This window comes from Mustela erminea, chromosome 9, assembly GCF_009829155.1.
Source record: "Mustela erminea isolate mMusErm1 chromosome 9, mMusErm1.Pri, whole genome shotgun sequence".
Classification (NCBI taxonomy): domain Eukaryota; kingdom Metazoa; phylum Chordata; class Mammalia; order Carnivora; family Mustelidae; genus Mustela; species Mustela erminea.
In genome coordinates this window covers 106,426,700-106,449,406 of record NC_045622.1, presented here as the reverse complement: position 1 = coordinate 106,449,406, position 22,707 = coordinate 106,426,700, and the positions used below count along the sequence as shown (strand labels likewise).

The following is a 22,707-nucleotide window of genomic DNA, read 5'->3' as shown; positions in this document are numbered from 1 at the left end:
CTTCTCTCTCTCTCTGCGCCTGACTCTCCTCCTACTTGTGATTTCTCTCTCTGTCAAATAAATAAATAAAATCTTTAAAAAAAAAAAAAAAAAGGGCGTCAGAGCCACACAGGCAGCCTCCTCTCATGGTCCCACCCAGGGCCCCTGGCTGGCCTGTCCTCTGGAGCCTCCCTGACCACTGACAGGAGCCACGAACAGAGCAGATGGCCACCAGAGCCCAGAGGCGGAGGGCTATGGGAAGGGCCTTTCAGCTCCTCAGCCCAGCTGGAGGCTGGGGTCCACTCCCACCTCACCAGACTCTGAAGCGTGGGCCACCCCTCCCAGCTCTACCCACCCCCCCATTCAGGTTGTCTCACCTCAGCCCTGGCAGCCCCACCCTGCCCCGGGCGCCACCAGGTGCCTTGACTCACGTCCTGCCAGCTAGCCTAATTGCCCCTTTCCTGGGTGTCGTTCTAGAAGCCCAGGTCAGAGACCAATGTCTTTCTACCTCCTGTGTCCCTCCATGAAAGCCTGAGACACTAGGTGACATCCCACTGGGCTGAGAACCCACTGGGGAGGAGCTCAACCCTAGAGGGGTGGGGAAAGAGGATGAGGAGGCAGGAAGAAGTAAAAGTAGAGAAGGAGGAGGGGGTGGAGCATCTGGGGCTTCCCTGGAGCCCAGACCCCGCCTTCTCAGCAAAGACAGAGCCCAGACTTGGGCTGCCCAGAACCCTACCTCCCCAGCCCACTGGGACATCCAAGCAAGCCCGAATAGCCAGCCCATCTCTCGAAGCCCATCTCCCTTTGCCGCCCTGGGCAGGGTGAGGAAGCCCACAGGCACGGAGGAACCCAGCCCACACAGACTTCGGCTGTGTGCATCGCAGGTGCCCTGGGACTCCTGGATACGGCCAGCAGACACAGAACACAAATTCAGTTGGTCTTATCCTGGCTTTATTCTCATGACCCTTGCATCCCAGATACAGCTCAGAGAGGGGCCCAGGTCACCCTCCCCAGTGAACGGTCCTTGGCTCCCCGCCCAGACCAGGCAGCGGGCTCTCGTGCCCACCTCTGCCCATCTCCTTCAGCTGGGGGGTCACCCAGAGCTGGCCTCCTCAGCGAGGGCCGCAAGGCAGAGCCAGTACCCTGGCGAGGAGCTGCTCCTGGGGACCAGCTGTCCCCTCTGTCCACAGGCTTATCCCTGCTCCATCTCAGGGCCCCAGGGTAGGCATCGGTGGAGCTGGGGGCCCAGGCCTCCTTGTCCAAGGACTGGCTCCAGGTGGCCTGGATCCCTGAGTTCTTGGGCGGCCACAGGCCCGCACTGGGACTCCGGTAGTGAAAGGACCGCACTCCCAAGCCCCCAGTCCACAGAGCGTCACTGGCTGAGGGAAGGGGTGAGAGGGCGTTTCTCCGGTTCCTGCACCTCGAGGCCTGAAGGGGAAGGCTCAGCTCACACCCGCTCCCACAGGAGCTCCCAGCATTCCACGCGGCCCCCCAGGGCCCTCCACCTTCTGCCCCTCCCACTGCCCCTTGCAGCTCACCGCAGCTCCCCCCGCCCCCGCCCCCCCACCCTCCAGCTGCACTGGCCACCTTGCCTGCCCTTGAACTTGCCAGACCTTTGCTTCAGCTGTTCCCTCTGCCTGAAATGCTTGTCCCTAGGCATGTTGACAGGAAAAACTCTCACCTCCTAGTCTTTGCTCCCACTTCACCTCCTCTCTCAGGACCACCCTGAGCACTATAGTCAAAACTGCCACCTGCCCCACCCAGCGCTCCTGACCTTCCCCCTGCTCTCCGTCCTTCCCAGAGCATGGCCATCTCCTAACATTCTGGGGCTGAGCTGCCCAGCGCGGGACCAAGCACGGGAGATGTGGCCCATCTGAACCTCCACGTGCCGGAGTGTAAAACGGCCACTGGGCTCAAGGTCGTAGCAAGAAAAAAATAATACAAACTCTCTCGTTAATAAAGGATAACTAATAATAACGAATTAATTAAAATAGCTCATTAATGAGTTTCCACACTGATGACAGGTTGAAATGGTAACAGTTCAGGTATAATGGGATAAATAAAATGTTATTAAAATTAATTTTACCTGAATAAATAAAGCCATAAAAAAAAAAAGCCAAGGAAATGCCTGGGTGGCTCAGTCATTAAGTGTCTGCTTTCGGCTCAGGTCCCGATCCCAGGGTCCTGGGATGAAGTCCCACATCGGACGCCCTGCTGAGTGGGGAAGCAGCTTCTCCCTCTCCTGCCTGCTCCCACTCTCGTTGTTATCCCTGGCTTTTTCCCCATAAATAAATAAAATCTTTTTAAAAAATTAATTTTACCAGTCTCCTTTTACTTTTCTGATGAGGCTACTAGAAAATTTTAAATTACACATGTAGCTCACATCCTATTTCCACTGGACAGGGCCGTTGTAGATAATTATTATTTTTATGCACATTGTTTACTATCTCCCTCCTGCACCCGAATGCTCGCTGCTGTATCTCCAGCTGTATCCCCTGCTGTATCCCTAGCGTATATCCCCTGGCACTCGGTAAAGGCTCACTGTCAAGTAGATGAGTGGATGCACCACGGGCCCCGGCAGGCCAGATACCCCCACTCACCCTCTCCGTCAGCATCGGCTTTGTGTTCCGACAGGGTCTCGATAGAGCCATCCCACCCCACGCTGGGTCCTGGGAGAGCATAAGGCAGCCAATGGGCCATGGGGACCAGAGCAGAGGTAGGCAGGGCTTGTGCGGAGACCCAAGGGACAGGAGGGAAAGCCAAGGGGCTGCTGGGTCCAAGGGAGCCAGAGAGCAAAATGGGAGCAGGGACCCTGGTCTCTCACCTTTGCCATGGGAGGTGGGCGCGCCCAGGGGGCCCGGCCTGCGCTGTCGGAATCGCTGCCTGGGGGTGTCCCCGGGGCTGAACGACTCAGAGCTTCGCCCCACCGGGAATCGCGAGCTGAGTTTCCGCCGCCGCCCCCCTGCCAGAGTCTCATCCCGAAGGCAGAGGGAGCTCTGGGCCCGGCGCATGGGTGCAGGGGAAAGGGATCCTGCAAAGGTATAGGGAGGCAGGGTGTGGAGCCGTGCAGGGAGGGGCTGGGCAGAGCGGAGGGGCGAGCGGGCTGATGCTGCAAAAGGGCAAGGAAAGGAGGCTGCAAGAGGCAGGGGTGAGGTCTGGGTGAAGGAGGGAGGTGACAGGAGGCTGGCCTGAGCTGGCTCTGACACTAACCCACTGTGTGACCTTGGGCAAGGCATGTCCCCTCCCTGGGCCTGGGATAAATGACCTCTTGCTAAAGTCCCCTGCTGCTCTGAGGTCCTAAACAGCGCTGCGGGCCCGCAGGATGGGATGAGTGGCAGCGCTGGCAGGAGGGAGGCACGAGCTGAGGGGCTTGCAACAGGGAAGGCCAGCGGGGTACACAAGAGGAAGGGAGAGCCAAGGGCGTTGGCAAGCACCAGGGTGAGAATAGGAGACATGGGGTAGGGACCATCCTGGTCACCTGGCCCCCAGACCCACCTGTCCCATCTGCCTCCCTGCCCTCGGAGAGCTCCGTCTCTGGGGGGCCCCCCAGGCTCTCGGTGCTGCCAGCCCCATCGGCCCCCAGGCGTGGCCCCCCATGGGGGCCTCCCTCCCGCCGGGGCCGCATCAGCCTCTTCACCTTGTCTGCCAACCAGCTGCCCTTCCTGGGGGCAAGAGGGCACAAGAGGGGGTAAGGCCAGGGAGGAAGGAGGGACAAGAGGGCCACGTTGGGGATGGCAAAAGCCAGGCAAACCCTCATCGGGGCCTGGAGCGGGCAGGGCAGGGGCAGAGGCTGGGAGGATCCCCGGCTCCAGGGGGTGGACGGGCCCCTCACTTGATCCGGGGCAGAGGCCCGGGCTCCAGCACTCGGTACTGGTCCATGATCTTCTCCACCAGCTTCTGCTTCTCACGGCGCAACGCATTGAGCTGGTCCCTGTGAGCAGGAGGGAGGACACGGGCATGAGGCCAGGCAGGAGGGAGGCTCAGGACACTGGGGCTAATCCAGTGTTGGCGAACCGCTGCTGTCCTGAGTCCCAGGTGGTCAGCCCCAGCCCTTTCCCTGGGCATCACCCCACGAGCAGGCACGGGGTCTCCGGGACCCGCCCCCGCTCCGGGCAGCCGAGCTGGGCCCCCCATGGCCTGCTCACAGGTACTCGCGCTGCTCACGGTGCAGGTGGTCCCGGCTCTCCAGGCTGCGCTCCAGGAGCTCCCGGTTCTCCCGGCTCAGGGCCTGAACCTCGGCGAGCAGCTGCCGGTTCTCCTCTTCCTGGGCACTCCGAAGCTCTGTCAACAGCTGGGGGGGTGGCAGGCAGACAGCAGGGCAGGTGGGGGATTTAATGGGGCTCCAGGTGGCTACCTTCCATCCCCCCTCCCTGCCCAACCCCCCACGGACCACTCCCCAGCCCCCAGCAGGCCGCCGCCCACCCCTCACCACACCTCGCACTGCGTGGTCAGCCGGCAAGCGCTGAGGTCTAGCTGCTGGTTGGACTCACGCAGACGCTGGCTCTGCACCTCCAGCTGGGCCCGCTCCAGCTCCAGCCGCGCCAGCCGGCCCCGCAGCTCCCCACGTTCCCCCTGCAGCTCACCCCGCTCCCGTGACACCTCGGCCAGCAGCTTCTGAGCCCTGCAGAACCCGGAAGAGTTGCTCTCCCAGGGCACTCGGTCCCCATCCCAGCCCTCCCACGGGGGCCAGAAGAGCCCTGTTGGGGGAGAGGAACCAAAGCGGGATCCCACAGGGACAGTGTCTAACTCACCACCAACCCACTTCACAGACAGGAACACAGAGACCTGGCCCGAGAGCAGCAGGGCCCGTGCCAGGGCTGGTACCTGTCATGCTCGCTCTGCAGCCTCCGCAGCTCCTCCTCCAGGCCGCGCTGCCGATGCCCGTCCTGCATCAGGCGTTCTCGCTCTGCCAGCAAGGCCATCTCCTGCGCCTCCACGCTAGCCCTCTGGGCCTGCAGCTGCTCGTGCCTGGGATGCACAGGGACCGAGAGGGCTGCAGAGACCTGGGGCCGGGGCAAGCGGGCGGCCAGACTCTCTGGGGTCCGCCCTCTCCTAAGCACTGGCCCCCAAACAAAGCCAAGGAGCAGAATGCTGGCGGGGTGCCCACCACTGCCCATGAAGAACGAGCCTTGGGGTGAGCTCAGCCCAGAGCCCAGCCACACGTGAGGCCATGGCAGCAGAGCTGGCTGTGTTGAGTGGTGGTGCTTCTGGGCAAGGGGAGCAGGGGACGGTCAGACCCACCCAGGGAGTCTGCTCCACGCAGGTTGGGGGTGCTGGGGAGAGAAGCCGGGAGTCTGGGGGAGGCTCACCGGCCCTGCAGTTCCCGGTGGGCCAGCTCCAGGGCCCGCATGTTAGCCTTGAGGTCACGGTGCCGCACCAGCAGTCCCTCTAGCTCGGCCTCCTGCCGCCGCTGCAGCTGGGCCAGGGCCTCATGATCGCGAAGCAGAGCCTGCTGCTGCCCCCGGGTCTCCTCCTGGGACTGCCGCGCCACCCGCACCTCCTCCTCCAGCACCCCCAGCTTCCGGTGCAGCTCCTGCCCCTGCATCTCCAGCACAGACTTCTCAGCCTAGGCAGAGGAGTGGGTGTGATCCCAGTTCCGAAAGAGGTAAGGGACTGGGCGCAAAAGGCGAGGGGCAGGGCAGAGGATCCAAGAGAGAACTACAGAGGCAGAACCCTGGAGCGGGGGCGACAGGGAACAGAAAGCAGAGGCAGGGTTAGTGGGCAAGGAGAGGGGAGCGGTATCACGGAGATGGGTGCTGGTGCCAGGCCGTGGAGGGGACAGGGCAGGGGTGGGGAAGCCGGGGCAGGGTAAGGGCAGGGAAAGCAGTAGGGACTAAGGGCTGGCTGTTGAGAGGGATGGAGCTGAGCAAAACCACAGAGGTGAGGGGAAGGGGGAAGACCGGGCCAGAAGGGACAAGTACAAGGGAGCAGGAGCAGGGAAGAGGGGTGCCGATTAGGGTGTTCAGAGGTCAGGCACAAGGGAACAGGAAAGGCGGTAGGCTGGGAGCTAGGGCAGAGAAAACAGTGGGTGGCAGAGGAAAGGGGGCGTGAGCTAGGGCAGGGGACGGGGCACCCAGACCGCCACCCACCTGCAGGCGGCTGCTATACTCCTGGGCGCGCTGGCTCTGCAGCAGGAGCTCCTGGGCGCGCCCCTGCAGACTCCCCAGCTGTCCCTCCAGGTGCTGCAGCTGCCCCTGCAGAGCCACCTTCTCGGCCACCAGCGTCGCATTCTGCCCAGAGAGGAGTGGGGGGTCAGCAGGGGCCAGGCCACTGGGCCAAACCCCTCTCCCCATGCCCGCCACGGGCGACACTCACACTGCGCTCCACCTCGATGAGCCGCCCACTCTGGGCCCCCGGGGTCCTCGGCTCAGCGTATCCGTCCGACCGCAGCCCCTCGGGGCCCTGGCGGAGCTGCAAGGAGAGGCCCCGGGAGGTCACGCGGGAGCGTGGAGGAGGCCTGAGGATGGTGCAAGAACCTAACCCAGGGGACCCTCGCCCCTTCGGCCGTGCCCCTGCCCCATCCATCGTGGGTTCCCCCACCCCCACGCTCCATCTGTCACTCTCCATCTGCCCTGCTCTGTGTCACTCAGTTCTACAGCATTTTCCAGCCTCTCTCCACCCTGCTTTTCCTCTGGGCCTCGGGTTTCAACGCCACTTTCCCCCCAGCCAAGCCATATGCACCCACCAAGAGCTCTGCTGGGGGCCCGCTGTCCCCTGACACCCCGTGTTATGGTGACCTGTGTCCTTGCCTGTTCTTGGGGCTCCCCACACCCCAGAGCTGAGCCCTGAGCTGGGAGCCTCAGAAACAATGGCCAGCCAAAAAAAAGGGCAGTAACTGAGCTCACTCAGGAGCGGTGAGGCCCTGGAGAAACACAGCCGGCACCTCCAAGCAGAGCCACTGGGGTATGTCCGCCAGACGAATGAGGGAAACAAGGCTCCAGGACCCCAGAAGACTCCAGAGCCTGGGCAGGGTCCGCCTGACCCCCAAGCACGGGGCACTCTCCAAGACGCCCCCAAATGGGGCACAAGGCAAAAGACAGGCCAAAACTCAAGGGGCAAGACCAGCACGGGGCTAGAGGGACCGGAGCGTGCGCAGCCCTGGATGTGCGCAGGCAGGATGGAGGGCGGGGTAGGACGAGGCTGCCAGCGCTCCACACGCCTCACCTGGACCAGCTCCTCTTCCAGCTGCAGAGCCCTGGTCTTGAGCTCCCTCAGGGCCTCCTCCTTGCTGGTGGCCGCCGCCTGCAGCTCAGCTTCCAGCCGCTGCTCCAGGCCCTGGTACCTGTCAGGAGAAGCCGTGGCACCGACCCCTCCCCCAGCCCCGGCTGCCCCCTCTCTGCCCTGGGGCCACACCCCACCTCTGGTGCTGGAGCTCTTGCTCCCGGAGAAATTCCTGGCGCTCCAGGGCGGCCTGCTTCAGCTCGCTCTGCAGATGCTCCAGCCGGGAGCCCAGCTCCCGGCCCCGCACCACGGCCTTCTCCAGCTCCTGAGGGCAGGCACAGCAGGCTCAGAGCGTTAGGGAAGACCACCACCCTCCCCCATCCTTCCCCAGGGAGGGCCAGATAGCATCTGGAGACCTAGCTTTCTGTCTTTCTTCCATCACCCTAGGAAAATATCTTTATAAGTAGGTTCTCACGACCCTGAGATCTACAGTCACGTATTCTACTGATGGAGCAAGCCAGGCGCCCCATCCTGGGCCAAGATCTTTAACCCTTTGGCCTTCTACTTCTCCATCTGTAAAATGGGAACAAAGCCTGGCCACCTCTCAGAGTGACTGCGGACGAGCTGGGAGGTAAGCTTGGCGGCGGAGGAAGGAGACCCACGGTCCAGGAGTCAGAGACACTCGCCAGTCAAGTGTCTTTACCTCTCTGAGCCCACGGTTCCTCGTGCGCCCAGTGGCAGCGAGCCGTGTCCTCCGTGATGAGGCCATGCTGGCCACGTGAGGGAAAGAGGGATTTGGAAGAGGCAGACAGGAGGAGTGCCCTGGGCCACAGAGGGATGGGGACAGAGGACAGGAACTGGGTGAATGTCAGGCCCAACCTCAGAGGGGGCCGGAGTCCTATGGCGGTTGGGCTGCACCATTGCGGAAGGGGGCAGAGCGGGATGCAGAGATAGACCAAACCATTCTGAGATGCGGGGGCCCTGGCAGGATGAAACCACAAGCCAGGGCCAACTCGGACCAGCTGCCCACCAAAGCCTGTCTCTGGACACCAAGTCTACCGCTGCTGCTCTGACCTTCCTGGGTTTGCAACCCCACCGAGTCTCCCCTGGGGCGACTGTCCTTCTGGACACCCTTGGCCACTGCCTCTCACTGGAAAAACTATGAGTTCCATGAGGCCCTGCTGCCTGCTGGCCCACACCCAGGAGAACCCAAGGGCTAAGGGTAGAAAGAACAGTGGTACCCATGAAGAAACCTGAACCTCGGGCCAAACCCCAGAACAGGTCCTCCGCACCCTGCCCCCACTGCACCTCCTGCCCTCCACCCAGCCCACAGGGACGGGCCGCCTGGCCTCAGGTTCCCTGACCTCCCCGGTCTAGCCACCTCCGCCTACACCACACCCAGTCATCACCAGAACCGCTCTGCCCAGGAAATCTCACAAAATTCCCCTTTGTCCTCAGGCTCTTCTAGCGCTCAGTCCTCAGTCCTCGGAGCACGCCTTACCCTCACCTGCCCTGCCCGCCTGCTGGCATCCCCACTCCCCAGCTGCCCCCAGCTCTCCACGGTCACCGGGAAGGCAGATCATCTGAATTCGAGCTTCCCAGAACACGAGACAGGTTAAGGACCGTGCCCCTAACGGCACAGCCAGCTGGTCGGAGATCTGGGCCAGAAGCTGGGTGTGCCTGATGGCGTGGCTCAGTCACATCCTACAGAGTGAACCCCAGAGACCCCCTCTCCACCTACCTTCCCCCCGCACCCCCATTCCCCCACTCCCCTGCCCTGCTCTGCCTGACGCCTCACCCCGGGTCAACCCAACAGTGTGTTCCAGCCCCGGTTCAACCCAACAGTGTGTTCCAGCTCCTCTCCGCCCGAGGGGGCTCTCAGCAAATGACCCCTTCTTTCTGAATCTCAGGGTCCTCATCTGGACAACAGGGATGAGACTGGAAACGGCTCAGCTGGAAGATTCGATTCCTAGTGTGCACACCCCACCCCTGCAGCACGGGGCCCCGGGCCTGAACACCCTTCCTATCACCTCCTAGCCTCCTCCGCTTCCCCAGAGGGGCCTCGCAACTCGGGCCCCCCCTTCAACACCCTGCTGGGTTTAAAGGTCATGGCCCTCATGTAAAGGTCATTGAGATCATTTCCTTCCCAAGAACCACCACAACTCCTTCCTCGGCTTGAAAGGAAGATGACGCCCTGCCCAGTACGAACCTGCTGGTGAACCCCCCACCCATCAGGCACCTGAGCATCTGTAATGCCTTCAGGTCTCCGCACATGCTATTCCCTCTAAAGTGCCCTTCCCACCTAGTGGGAGCCCAACCGTTCCTCACACCCTTCTCCGAAGCCTCCTTGCCTCCACCCCAGCACCAGCTCCCTCTCCCATGGCCTCCTGCATCCTTTGCAACAGGTCTTGGGGCACCTGAGTGGCTCAGCTGCTTGAGTGTCTGACTCTTGATTTCAGTCCAGGTCATAATCTTGGGGTCCTGGGATCAAGCCCCAGGTCAGGATCCCTGCTCAGTGGGTAGTCTGCTTGTCTCCCTCTTCCTCTGCCCCTCCCCCTGCACTCTCTCTTTCTCTCTCAAATAAATTTTAAAATCTTAAAAATAATATTAATAATAATCAACTTGTCTTGGGGCACCGGATGGCTCAGTCAGTGAACTGTCCGACTCTTGATTTCGGCTCAGGTCATGATCTCAGGGTCGTGGGATCGAGCCCCGTGTTGGAGTTGCTTGACATTCACTCCTGCCCTCACCCTCACCCCCTGCCCCTTTCCCCCTTCTCTCAAAAATCAAAATAAATAAATAGATCTTTTAAAAATATAACTAACATGTCTTGAGCCTTTGCCCGGCATAAACTAGGCTCACCACACAGTTATCGCCCTTGGTTTCCCGAAAGACCCGAGACAGCGATGAAGAGCGCCCCCGTTTTACAGAAGGAGAAATAGGGTGGAGGGGAGTCGGCTCCCACAGTCTGAGAGCCAGGACTGAACCTCCAGGCGGTCTGGCTCCGAACTCACACTCTTGTCTCCTCCTACGGCCTGCCCCACCAGAGAGAGGGGACATCCATCAGTCCAGTGTCCTGGGCCCAGCACCTCTTGGAAGGCAGGGGTGGACTCTGCCTTCCTCTCTCCAGCCCCAGTAGGTGCCAAGCACTCTGGGGCCACTGATGGAATTGATAACCCAAACCCCAGCAACCAGCCCAGAACCCTACTTCCTACCCCAGGCTGTGAGCCCGGACATACCTCCTGGAGGGCCTGCTTCTCCCTCTCAGCCTCCTGCAGGTGCCGGCGGCCATCGCTCTCCAGCATTTGCAGCCGCTCCTCCGCTGCCTCCGCCCGGGCCCTCAGTCTGGGCCCCTCGCGCTCCCACTGCCTCCGCTCTCGGCCTGCGGCTGCCAGGGCCTCCACCAGCGCCTCCCGTTCCCGCGACACGGCCTCCAGCTCCCGGCCAGCTGCCTCCACTGCCTCCCGCAGTCGAGCCTGCTCCCGGGCCTGGGCCTCCACCTCCCGATGGGCCTCCGTCTCTGCCCTCCGTGCCTGAGCCAGCTCCTCAGAGAGGCGGGCAACCTCCGTGCCTCGGGCCTCAAGCCTCCGGGCCTGAGCCTCTAGCTCCGCTCGAAGGGCCTCGGCCTCTCTCCTGAGTCTTGTCACCTCCTCCCTCATCGCCTCCTGCTCAGGGACATCACCAGCCAGAATCTCCCCTGGGATGGGCCCTTCCCAGGTCCGGGCCTCCAGGGCCCCTTCCGGCTTCTGCTGGGGATTTTGCTGGCCTGGGTCCCCAACCATCCCCTCCAGTTTCTGTTCATGCTCTCTGGCCTCTCTCTGCCCTTGGGGTAGGTCCAGCCCTTGGCCTAGGGTCTCCTGCTCCTCCAGCTGCGCACGGAGGCTGGGCTCTGAGGGTCCAGGCTTGCTTGCAGGGCCCTCCTGTCTCAGCACCTGAGCTTTGGGCCCTGACTCTCCAGTCTCTCCTCCCAGCAGCTCGGCCTGAGTTTCTACCCCTGGACCTTGAGGGGCCACCACAGTGCTGGGAGTCTGGAGAAGGGCTCCATGGCTGGCCTTCTCCAGGGGCTCCTGTATTGCTCCAACGTAGCCTGATTCCTGGAGGGTCAAGTCTGAAGTCTGGGGGGCGGTGGCAGCCATCGGGAGGGGCCTTTGTATCACCTGTGCGTCTGAGTCAGAAGCCTGGGGAAGCACAGCTACTCTCTCAAGGGCCGAGTCTGGTACTGGGGAAGCCGGGCCCGAGGCCTCGGAGCCTTCATCCCCGACCTGGCCAACCAAATCCCGGGGTCGCGCGTCTGAGGCCAGGCAAGCCTGGGGAGCCGCATGCAGCTCAGGAACCAAGGAGTCCTCGCTCCGCTCCTCCAGCAGGGGGTGCTGAGGGCACAGGAGAGGAAGGGTCAAGCCCCCAGGAGGAGGCAGGGAAGGACCAACTAGGATGGGTGGAGGAGGGGACTCACCCGGCCCTCAGGCTGCCCCCGGAGCCCCTGCAGCAGGGCCCGAAGCTCCCGATTCTCCCTCTCCAGGGTCTGCAACCGCCCAGCCTCTGCCTCTCTCACTTCATCATGAAGTGAGGGGACTGCTCCTGGCACAGGGGCTAGGACATGGGAGATGAGGTTAGGACCCCTCCGCACCCTTTGCCAAGATCCCTGGTTCCTCCCCCCACCCCCAACACCTTGGGATGAGAATGAAGTCAGAAGCCATCCCCACTGGAGTTGCAGGAAAACAGGCAGCCAGTCCCACAGTCTCAGCCCCTCCGCAGGGGCCCTACTCACCCTCCCCCGGAGACCCCAGGGGCGGCTCCAGGCTCCGCTGAAGCTCCAGCTCCAGCTCCACGTTCTCCTCTGCCAGCTGCTCCACCTGATGCCGCAGAGTGTCCAGCTCCTGGGGGCGGGTCAGGGTCAGACAAGCCTTGCCCACCACGGCCAGGCCAAACGTGTGGGCTAGATCACTAGGGGAAAACAAGGAGTCAAGGGTCCTAGGGAGCACTAGAGAACTCTGGGGGAACCACTGGGGTCGCCAAGGGTCACAGATGACACTGACTGGGGGTCACTCGGGCCATCTCACCGCATGGGCCTCGCCCAAACGGGTCCGCAGCAGCAGATTCTCACGCTGAGCCTCGTGCAGCCTAGCGCAGCGCTCTTGAGAAGCCTCCAGCTGCTCCTCCAGGAGCACCTTGGAAGCTTCCAGAGTCCCGGAGAGAACCCGTTCCTCCTGGTGGGGGGAGCAGAAACAAGTGGCGATGTGATGCTAACCCCCCAAGCACCCCAGGGCCACAGACCCCGCCTTCCCTCCTTCATCCGACCCGGCGCCCGCTTGCTCTCCAGGCCCCGCCTTTCCCTCCCACGTGCTCCTCCCTCTCCAGGGTCCATCCAGGTACCACTTCCTTAGCATCTGGCCCCGCCCCCTCCGATGTAGGCCAGGCCCCTTCTTCCCCAAGAACCCCTCCCAAGGTGGCATCCCTCTAGGCTCCACTGCGAAGGGCGCTCTCCAGACGGTTCTTCGCCAGCACTCGGCCCCATCCTCCTCTCCAGGACCTACACTTACCTACCGCCCCCACCTCTCCTCTCCGTCTGCCCCATTCTCCAGACAGCCTCTCCCCAGACACCACCTCACCCCTTTCTCCTAGCCGCGACTGCTCTGCCCATTAGACCCCAACCTTTCTTCTCCCGGCCCCAAGTCGCTTCCCCTACTGGTCCACTGGGTCCCCAGCAAGCCCCGCTTCCAGGCCCCGCCCGGAGCCCCGCCCTCTTCAGGCCCCGCCTCCCGTCTCACCTCCAGCTGGCTTTTGCAAGCCTCGGCCACCTGCAGCCGCTCGCGACAGCGTCGCAGCTCCTCCTGCAGGCGGGGCAGGCGACCGGCCCGCTCCCGCAGCGCCTCTACCTCCTCGCGGTACAACTCGGCCCGCTTGGCCTGTCCTGACAGCGTCTGGGCCTGAGTCAGACGGTGCGGAGCTGGGGACGGCCAGCCGCGGGCCAGAGGGATTAGGGGAGGGGAAGGAGCCCGGGTGGGGGCAGGCGATGGGACAGAGGAGGCGTGAGGAGAGGGCTAGGGAATGCGGCAGCGGCAGGGAGCATCTGAGCGCACCTCCTGGCGGAGCCGTCGGATTTCGGCCTCCAGGCCCTGCACCTCTGCCTGGGAGTCTAGAAGCAGCTCCGCCTTCTCCTCCCTGGAGAAAAGGGACGCTGGAGGGTCCTGGGGACCCAGAGCCCCCAGGCCCGATGCCACCACGTCTCTATCCACGTCTAATCGCCCCTCTCCCTCCGGGGCGCATCCGAGACTGGGGTACTCACAGCTCCTGCCTCAGGCGCCGCAGCTGGGCCTTGGCGTTGGCCAGCTGCAAGGCCAGGTGGTGGGAGGAGCCCTCTGGCGGAGCCCTGGCAGGAGCCTCTGGCAGCAAGGGGGCCGGCTCTCTCTCCAGCAGCAGTTCAGCCACCCGCTGTAGGAAGTAGAGGGTCAGAAGCCAGAGGTAACCCAACCCATGCCCCCCGGTCACCACAAGCCACATCTGGCACTTGCAGCTCTGCTCATTGAAGACCCTCAACTCCAACCCCATATCTGGGCCCCAACCCCCATCACCCTCCCCCCATATCTGGAGCGCCACAGTCCCATTCCTCCACCTGGGTCACAGTGCCTCCTACCTGGGCCCCCATGTCACGCTCCCGCGCCAGCCTTAACAAAGTCCCCAGCAGGCTCCTAGACAGCATCTCCAGTTCTGGAGGCTCCAGCTCCCCAGGCTCGGGCCCAGCCAGCGCCAGCACCACTCCTGCCCCAGGCTGGGTCACCTGGGCAGGTAGGGAGAGAAGTTCAGCAGAGGAAGGAGAGGGGCAGGGTGCCCCCAGGTGGCAGTACCAGTCCCAGGCTCTCGACCAGCCCAAGTACCTCCTGGATGGCAGCAGCCAGCTCACTCTGGATCTCAAGGCTGAGGCTCTGGATGTGTCGGATGAAGAGTTCCCGGTGCTCACACTGCGGGGAGACGCGGTGGAAATGCTGGCACAGGAAGCCTCCACGTCTTCCTTCGGAGCTGGACCCTACCCTGCCCTGCCCTGCTCACCTGCACTGATGCCCCCAGCAACAGCCGAAGGATGCCTTCCAACTCCTCCACCGCCTCCTCTGCGGAGCACAAGCCACAGAAAGTTAGCGGTGGGGCGAGGGGATAGAAGCAGGCAGGGGTGGTAGGAGAGAGCACCTGAGAAGGGGTGAAACCCCAGCGTCTGGAGGTCTGGGGGTGGCGACAGGATCAGCAGCTGCAGCTCCTCCTGGGGTCAAAGGAGACAGGACCTAGGAGTGGGGCCTTCCCATGGGGGCCTCCCAGGCTCAGCCGCCCCTTCCCAGCCCCTCACCTGGTAGAAGTCCCGCAGCCTGCCCCATAGGTGGTTCAGGTTCTGCACCCGCCGGGGTGCAGGACCGTCTCGGCCACCGACTACTCGAGGTCCCCCTCGAGAACTCGGAGCGCTGTGGGCACAGGGAGCTAGGTGGGAGGGGGGACAATCAAGGCCCCACCTCCCCCAACCAGGCTCCTCCCACCAGCCCTCAGGCTCCTCCCAGCTGCTTGTTGTGGGAGGGGCCACCTCGGACTCCTAGGCTGGCCTGTGGTTTCTTACATGATGCCCAGCACCCGGAGGAGCAGGGCCCCATCGCTGAGATGCAAGAACTTCTTCTCCGGGCAGAGGGGCCCCTCTCCTTCCTCCTCTTCTTCCCCCTCCGGCTCCTCGGCCTCTCCTACCAGGCCGGCCAGTCCCAGCGCCTGTGGGGAACGGAGCCAGGTCAGCCGACTGGGTTAGGAACTCCCCTACCAGCAGAGTGACTCCCGAGCCCCTCTGACCAGCCTCCTGAGCCCGCACAGCCTCCTCCTCACCTCTTCCCTGAATGCCCCTGGCCCCTGGGTCTGGACTCCTTTTCCAGCCCCACAGCTACCTCGACTTCTCCAGCCCCACATCTGTGCCCACCCTTGCCCTCTGTCCCTACCCCCTCCCCACTCCGCTGGACCTTCCTCCAAACCCAGCACCAGCCCGTCCTGGCTGCTCACTTCCCTTTCCCGCTCGCCTCCCACCTGCCCCCTCACCCAGGTGGCCAGGCTCCCACTCAGGAAGTCTTTGACTCGGGGCCCCTTGCCCCCATCCATGACACGGTCAGGGTGTGGGTCCCGCTGTGGCAGCTACACCTGCCTGGAGAGGAAGAGGAAGTTCCTCTGGTTGGGGATCCCGAGGCCCAGCCACAGACAGCCTTTGCAGCTTCCTCCTTCCGGGAGCAGGCGGGCCTCTGCACCCCCAGAGTCCTGCCTCAGCCCCCACCTCACCACCCCACATCCTCTCAGCATCTCTGCAGGGCCACAGAACTGGCCCGGAGCTTAGCAGGGGAAGGTGGGCTCAGGGCCATCCCGGAGCGACTCCCGCGGCCCTCCTGGCACAGGGGACGATGGCGGGTGAGTCCCCCACCCCTCTGGAAACTTGAAACTAGAGAAGAGGACCTCGGCCTCTTGTCTTCCAGGGCCTCTGCAAGGACGCTGGGCCTCCTGTGGTGAGTCGGGGCGTTCACACCTGCCTCTTCTGACATGCCCGGCTTCGCTTTCCCGTCAGTGTTTCTCAAGCTCACCCTAGCTCCGCTCCCAACCCAGAAGCCTGGGGAGGTCAGATGCTGCCACCCCGACAAACCTCCTCTGAACCCCAGCCAGGAGTGAGTCCCCCTCCTCCGCCCTACCCTCCCCCATCCTCTCTGCACACCAGATTGAGACAGGACATCTGACCTCACAGGCCTCCATTTCCCCTTCTGAACAAGAAGTGGCCTGGACTCTGGCCTCTGAAGGAAGGGGTATAGTGCAGAAGCCTTCAACATGTCTTCTCTTCACCCCCCCTACCCCACCCCTGCACTGCTGAGACTCCCAGCATGTCTTGTAGACAAACAGGCCAGGAGGACCTCCCAGTTCCCCGACGGCGCCTCCATTCATTCTTTCATCTGCCGGCGCCTTGCCAGACACAGCTAGATATTGGGGTGTAATGAAAGCCCCCAAGTCCCTGCACCCACAAGGCTCAGTTCACTGGGGAGATGACCCCCCCAAATCACACCTGCGCTCAAATGTAATATTGCAGCTATACCATGTGCATGGACAGTGAAGGGACTGACTCCTGGGATGGTCGGGGAAGGCAGCCTGCAGGGGGCCATGTGAGGAAGCTGAGACCGGGGATGATGGGGTGAAGCAGGCAAAGAGGGGAGAAGAGAGAGAGCAGGAACAGCATATGCAAGGGCTCCTTCCGGAGGGATGGAAGCCCCCCACCCCCAGCACGAAGGTCAGAGATTATTCCTGTGTCATCAATTCCAAGACACTTCCTTGCTCCCACTGAAATCTCCCAAGTCAGGTTACACGGTAGAGTTGTCTCCCGGCTGGCCACAGTCCTAACAGAGTTGTCATTGCCTGCACACGCCCATGCTTCGAAGCAGCAAACCCTGCAGAAAGGGCGTCAGCAGCTCCGAAGGAAGCCCTGGAGGCAAGAACCGAGCCTGCACTCCCTTAACCCCGGGACTCAAAGGGTGCGAGGCCCCAGGGAAGAGAACCAGACTTATCGGTACAGTTCCCCAAGCGGAAGTCCAGAGCGAAGCTGGCTTGCGACAACTCTGGGGCTGCGGGCTTCAGAGTTGTCTGATGGATCGTTGGGGTGGGCTGGGCTGCAGGACTCACCAGGGCTCACAGGGGAGGTGGCGGCGAAACACAGAGACATCACGCCTCCGTCTCTGTCGGAGTCTAAATGGGAAGTTTTCCGAATACCGTAAACCAATTTATTTTGCTTCTATTTTCCCTTTTATGTGTGCCTCCGAATTACATATGAGAATTTCTGTCTAAGTCATAAACAGCTCCTTCGGGAAGTATAAAATAAAGGTTCTAGTGATGAAAGAGACTTGGGACATAGTCAACCGGCAGCATTCTTTTTTTCCCTGAGTGGCATCTATTATTTTTCAATGGGTGACATCTTACATTTGATGAAATATGGGGTAACAACTACCGTGGCACACAGGCTTACTGGCAGCCAGTCATGGTTACAAGAACTTCACGCTGGGGACATCTGAGTGGCTCAGTCGGTTAAACATCAGACTCTTGCTTTTGGCTCAAGTCATGATCTCGGGGTAGCGAGATCAAGCCCGGTGTCAGGCTCCGCTCTCAGCACAAAGTCTGCTTGAGATTCTCTCTCTCCCTCTCTTTCTAAAATAAATAAATAAAGGGACATCTGGGTGTCTCAGTGGGTTAAGCATCTGCCTTCGGCTCGGGTCCTGATCCCAGAGTCCCGGGATCCAGCCCCACATCGAGCTCCCTGCTCTGCCAGGAGTCTGCTACTCCTTCTCCCATGCCTAATGCCCCCCTCCCTGCTTGTGCACCTTCTCTCTCTGTCCCTCTGTCAAATGAATAAAGTCTTTTTTTTTTTTTAAGATTTTATTTATTTTTTCGACAGAGAGAGATCACAAGTAGGCAGAGAGGCAGGCAGAGAGACAGGGGGAAGCAGGCTCCCTGCTGAGCAGAGAGCCCGATGTGGGGCTCGATCCCAGGACCCTGAGATCATGACCTGAGCCGAAGGCAACAGCTTAACCCACTGAGCCACCCAGGCACCCCTGAATAAAGTCTTTTTAAAAAATTGCGCTTACTGACTCATTTGTATTGGACTAACATGGGATGTAAGGACTCAGGGTCTCCAGTTTACAGAGGAGGAAACAGACCCAGAGAGGTTACGAACTTGCCCAAAGTCACACAGCTATTAAGTGGTAGAACCAACTAAAGGAAGGCAGTGGGTGGGCATGTAAAGAGCAAGGAGTTCATGGCCACAGCGACCCAGGTCTTACCCAGCAATGGGAAGGCGTGCAGGCATGTTAGCAGAAGAGCTCAGCCACTATTCCACCCTCCTGAGACACATCTAGAGACGCCGAGAATCCTCTAGGAGAGTTGTTAGGAGGATTCCATGAGCTGGGGCCCAGATGAAGCGCTCACTAAATGGTCCCCCGTGTGGTTGTTATCTTTAGTATTAATAAGATCAACGGTCCATCCAGATTTGACCCCCAGTGGATTTTAGCTTCTATTTGCAGCCCTGCCTCGCTAAGGACTCCGGCCCAGGAAGTCCTCCCAGAACGCCAGCTCACGGTTAGCCAAGCACGGTGACAGCGCCTAACCCCTCCGCGACCCAGGGCCCCTGCCTTGCTCAACACCTCCCCGGCACACCCTTCCTCAAGCTACAGGGGCCGGCGCTGTGTCACCCTATGGCTTTCACACCTGTCACTCCCCACAGGCCCGGCTGCGCCTCAACCTTCTTATCTGGCTTGGTTCAGCCAAGTCAGGCCCGGGGAGGCTCTGGGGAGAGTGGAAGGGAGGGCCGAGCCTCCCCAGCAGATGACAAAGAGATCCGAGGGTCAAGGCTCAGTTAGCCATTGAGGGATGTGTGTCGGGGTCTAACAGTGAGTGGCTCCTGGCCTATGACGAGATTTTTCCCTTGAAAATTGTTCTCAGACACATGGTCGAAAGTGTCAAGAATGTGGAAGGAGGGGGTGGCTGGGTGGCTCAGTCAGTGGGGCACCCCTTGACTTTGGCTCAGGTCGTGGTCCCGGGGTCCTGAGATCGAGCCCTGCCTCAAGCTCCCTACTCAGTGGGAAGTCTGCTTGAGGATTCTTTCTCTCCCTCCCCCTCTGCCCCCATCACCGCCCCCCAATAAATAAATAAATAAAATCTTTTTTAAAAAAGAAAGAGTGGGGGCGCCTGGGTGGCTCAGTGGGTTAAAACCTCTGCCTTCGGCTCAGGTCATGATCCCAGGGTCCTGGGATCAAGCCCCACATTGGGCTCTCTGCTCAGCAGGGAGCCTGCTTTCTCCTCTCTCTCTCTGCCTGCCTCTCTGCCTACTTGTGATCTCTGTCTGTCAAATAAATAAATAAAATCTTTAAAAATAAAAAAAAATAAAAGAAAGAGCACATAAGGATAGAGAAGAAATCATTCTCTCCCTCATGACTCCCAACCCTTCTTTTTTGCTCCCCGTGCTAGCATGTTCTGTGTCCTTTCGGAGATGCAGCTGCCCACGTCTGTCTCCACACACAGGGCTGTGCTCCTCCATGCTTCTCGAAATATTCTACAGTCTGCTTCTTTTCCGTTCAGAACCGCTGGCCTCAGCCTTTGTAACGGCTGTGTGGTACTCTACTGTGCTGCTAGTCCATCATCGTTTAAACTGTGTCTCGCTGACGAATATTTTAAACGTTTGTGGTGCTCTAGTGACTGTCTTTCTCAGGTATCTTTTTCTGACAGGTTTTTTTTAAAAAAGGATTTTATCGGGGCGCCTGGGTGGCTCAGTGGGTTAAGCCTCTACCTTCGGCTCGGGTCATGATCCCAGGGGCCTGGGCTCGAGTCCTGCATGGGGCTCTCTGCTCAGCAGGGAGCCTGCTTCTCCTCATCTCTCTCTCTGTCTGTCTCTCTGCCTATTTGTGATCTCTCTCTCTGTCAAATAAATAAATAAAATCTTAAAAAAAAAAAAAGGATTTTATCTATTTTTCTATTTTGAGAGAGAGAAAGAGAGTGCACACAAGTGTGTGAAGCGGGAGCAGAAGGGTTGGGAGAGGAACAAGCAGATCAGCACTGGGTGCTGGGTGCGGAGCGGGACACAGGGCTTGATCCCACAACCCTGATACCAGGACCTGAGCAGAAATCAAGAGTCTGACGCTTCACCAGCTGAGCCCACCCCCACCCCCGGGCACTGTTCCGGTAGTTTTAAGGGAGTTCAGTTTCCACTATGGCCAGCATGGGGATCCAGGAGGCAGGCAAGAAGTGGAGAAAGACAGACAGACAAATGGACAACATAACCAATGGCAGTCTCCTCCCTCGGGGCTCAGTTTCCCCATCTGCACAGGTTAAGAGTGGGAGGGATACCATCTCCTAGTTCTCTTCTGGTTTTGAATTCTCTGGATAGCCCCGGTCTGACCCCAAAGGCCAGAGAGGTAGGAGGACCCTGGAGTCTGGGAAAGCAGAGCCCAGGGCGGCCAGGGCAAGGGGTGGCCAAATCCAGTCAGAGCCGGGGACCAACCAGGTGAGAGGGCAACTTCTGCCCTTTGCCTGCAGCAGGCCCAGACCCCCACAGGGCACCCCTGTAGTCCGGCCAGGGCCCAGTTCCCTAAACTTCTGGGCCCCAAGCTCAAGAATTAAAAACAGAAAGACAGCCTCCAGGAACTTCTGGGTACCTGGGCTTCTGGTGTCTCGTCTGGGGGACTCCTTCCTCCCAACCCAAGTGCTAAGAAGGGGTGGTTTGCTGACCCACCATTTGGGGGTGGAAACAGCAGAGCCAGAGTTGGGCAGGAGCACAAATGCTCCGTGGGGTGGCTGGAACCAGCTGCCCAATGGAAGGAGGCAGCAGGAAGCCAGAGCCAGGGAGGGCAGGACCCAGGGCCACCTGCCCAGGGTTGAGCCAGGTCCCCAGGGACTCAGGGCACCACCTGCAAGACGTCCCGGCAGCTGAAGAGAGCATGACACCGCACAACCCCCCACATCTGACACCTGGCTTGCTCTCCCCAGGGCGCCCCCACACTCCTAGGGGGCACCCGCCCTCCCTCGCCCTGACACTCTTACCAAGGCCCAGTCCTCCAGGCAGCCTCCACCCACAGCCCAGAGTCTTTGCGAAATACTGACTCATGAACCCCTCCTGCTTAAAACCCTCCAAGGGCTTTCTCCCTGTGCTTTCAGTCAAGTTCCAACCCCGCCCTGCCGAGTGGGCCCAGCTGTCCCCACAAGCTCAACCCTGACTCCTCCTCATGACCTCTGTCGCTGAGCCCTCCCTGCTTCCTCAGACTCCAACCCTGGACCCCTTCGAATTTGCTGTTCCTCCAACCTGGAACTGCCCCCCACACACACACCCTCTCTCTCCCCACCGTCTGGCTCCTTCTCACCCTGCTGGTCTTCCTGCATGGCCTGTTTTGGGGAAAAGATTTTCTCTTTTCTAAAGCAGACCCCAGGGGCACCTGGGTGGCTCAGTCGGTGAAGCGTCTGCCTTCAGCTCACGTCATGATCCAGAGGTCCTGGGATCGAGTCCCGCATCAGGCTCCCTGCCCGGCGGGGAGTCTGCTTCTCCCTCTCCTTCTGTCCCTTCCCCTGCTCGTTCTCGCTCTCAAATAAATAAATAAAATCTTTTTATAAAATAAAAAAATAAAGCAGACCCTCATCGTAAAATCTTTTTATAAAATAAAAAAATAAAGCAGACCCTCGTCGTAAAATCTTTTTATAAAATAAAAAATAAAGCAGACCCTCGTCATTTTCCCTCCTAGACTTACTCAGCTCTGCTCTGCATCTTCCCTCGTGCCCAGGGTGCCGAGCCACGGAGACCACGACGATGAAGAAACTGACACACAGAGAGGTTACATCCCTTGCTTAAGGCCACACAGCCAGGAAGAGGCAGAGCCAAAAGACAGAAGTCAGCCAAAGTCCTGTTTTTAAGCAAATGAATCCCTGTGTCAGACGTAAGGAGAGTGAGGCTCAGAGGGGTGCAGGGGTCAGTAAAACGACGGGCAACCCCAAAAGCTGCATCACCTCCCCTGTTCCCCGCTGCTTTGTGGGGGGCCAGTGGGAGAGCGAGGCTGGAGCCCAGCACCCGATTAGCGCGCGCAGGGAGAGAGGCGCCAAACCAGGCCGTTGCCAGCCTCCCTCATAATTAAAGACACACGCATGAAAGACAGCGCCAAGATACCATTAAATGCCCATTAAGCTAGCAAAACTAAGTCCAGAGGGTGAAGCCCGGACTGGCACGTGGCGAGGAGACAAGCACACGCGTGCATCACTGACGGCTGTCACGATGGCCTCAGAGTCTCCAGAGACCAATAAAACCTCCGGAGCCCAGTGAGCCAACACTCCAGCATTGGGGAACACGCCCCGCGGAAGGCGCCCAGGAGGGAATGAAAATAGAAAGTCTCTGAAGCCGCCCCTGGCCAAATACCGGAGCCACCCGGATGTCTACCGAGAGAACCAGTTAAGCCGGAGGCTTGTGGACAAAATCCCCCAAACTCTGCTGCCACGTGGGCCGCTCAGCCCAGACCTGGCTCCCTCGCTCACCTTTAGGCTTTAGCAAGGCTGTTCCCGGCACTTAGAACACCCTTCCCACCTCTGTTCACCAAGCTGTCCTCTGGTCACCTTTCAGCCCGCACCTAGAAGCCATTCCCCCTGCCGCACCCCACAGCAGGGCGGGCTAGTGGCCAGAGTCCTTCTGCCATTCCCCAAACACCCCAACCTGAGCTGCCCTGTCCCGGCTCCCCCTCACACACTGCAAGCGCTCATCGGGGGTCTGGCACCTGGAGTCCCGTCTGGTGGTGGTGTCCGCAAGGCCCGTGCCTGGCATGCTCATTGCTGGGCTTTGGGGACACCACTGGTTGCAAGACACTTGATGTGACCTCAGGGGCATGGTGGGGGGCAAGCAGAACCCTCCAGAAGTCTGAACACACCCTTCATAACTAGGATGAGCACATGTGTGTCACTCCTCTCGAGAGAAGTCGCTGAGATCCAAGATCCGTCTTCGTGGCAGTGACAGTCGTACAACTCGGTGAGTAGACGAAACACCACTCAACTGTGCTTTTAAAG

At 60.5% G+C, this 22,707-nt stretch overlaps 1 protein-coding gene across 3 annotated transcripts; it reads right to left on the bottom strand.

Annotated features, from left to right (window-relative positions):
• Positions 1-1,250: 1,250 nt before the first annotated feature.
• Positions 1,251-18,221, bottom strand: CCDC88B (coiled-coil domain containing 88B). 3 transcript variants are annotated; one of them, XM_032357429.1, is made up of 27 exons: positions 17,961-18,221; positions 16,810-16,872; positions 14,738-14,880; positions 14,477-14,588; positions 14,188-14,246; positions 14,016-14,099; positions 13,775-13,918; positions 13,427-13,572; positions 13,221-13,302; positions 12,909-13,067; positions 12,201-12,347; positions 11,909-12,017; positions 11,594-11,730; positions 10,380-11,510; positions 7,338-7,465; positions 7,144-7,261; positions 6,295-6,390; positions 6,069-6,209; positions 5,289-5,545; positions 4,804-4,947; positions 4,414-4,600; positions 4,125-4,270; positions 3,812-3,910; positions 3,475-3,641; positions 2,804-3,010; positions 2,580-2,648; positions 1,251-1,407 (listed from the first exon to the last, which is right to left on the bottom strand). In XM_032357429.1, the coding sequence occupies exons 2-27, from the start codon at positions 16,847-16,849 to the stop codon at positions 1,352-1,354; spliced, it is 4,308 nt and encodes a 1,435-aa protein (XP_032213320.1). In that variant the 5' UTR covers positions 16,850-16,872; positions 17,961-18,221; the 3' UTR covers positions 1,251-1,351. The 3 variants fall into 3 exon arrangements, with proteins under 3 accessions (XP_032213320.1, XP_032213319.1, XP_032213321.1); XM_032357428.1 differs by lacking the exons at positions 16,810-16,872; positions 17,961-18,221 and adding exons at positions 14,323-14,392; positions 15,199-15,348; XM_032357430.1 differs by lacking the exons at positions 1,251-1,407; positions 2,580-2,648; positions 3,475-3,641; positions 16,810-16,872; positions 17,961-18,221 and adding exons at positions 14,323-14,392; positions 15,199-15,348 and having other exon boundaries at positions 2,856-3,010.
• Between the last annotated feature and the right edge of the window lie 4,486 nt (positions 18,222-22,707).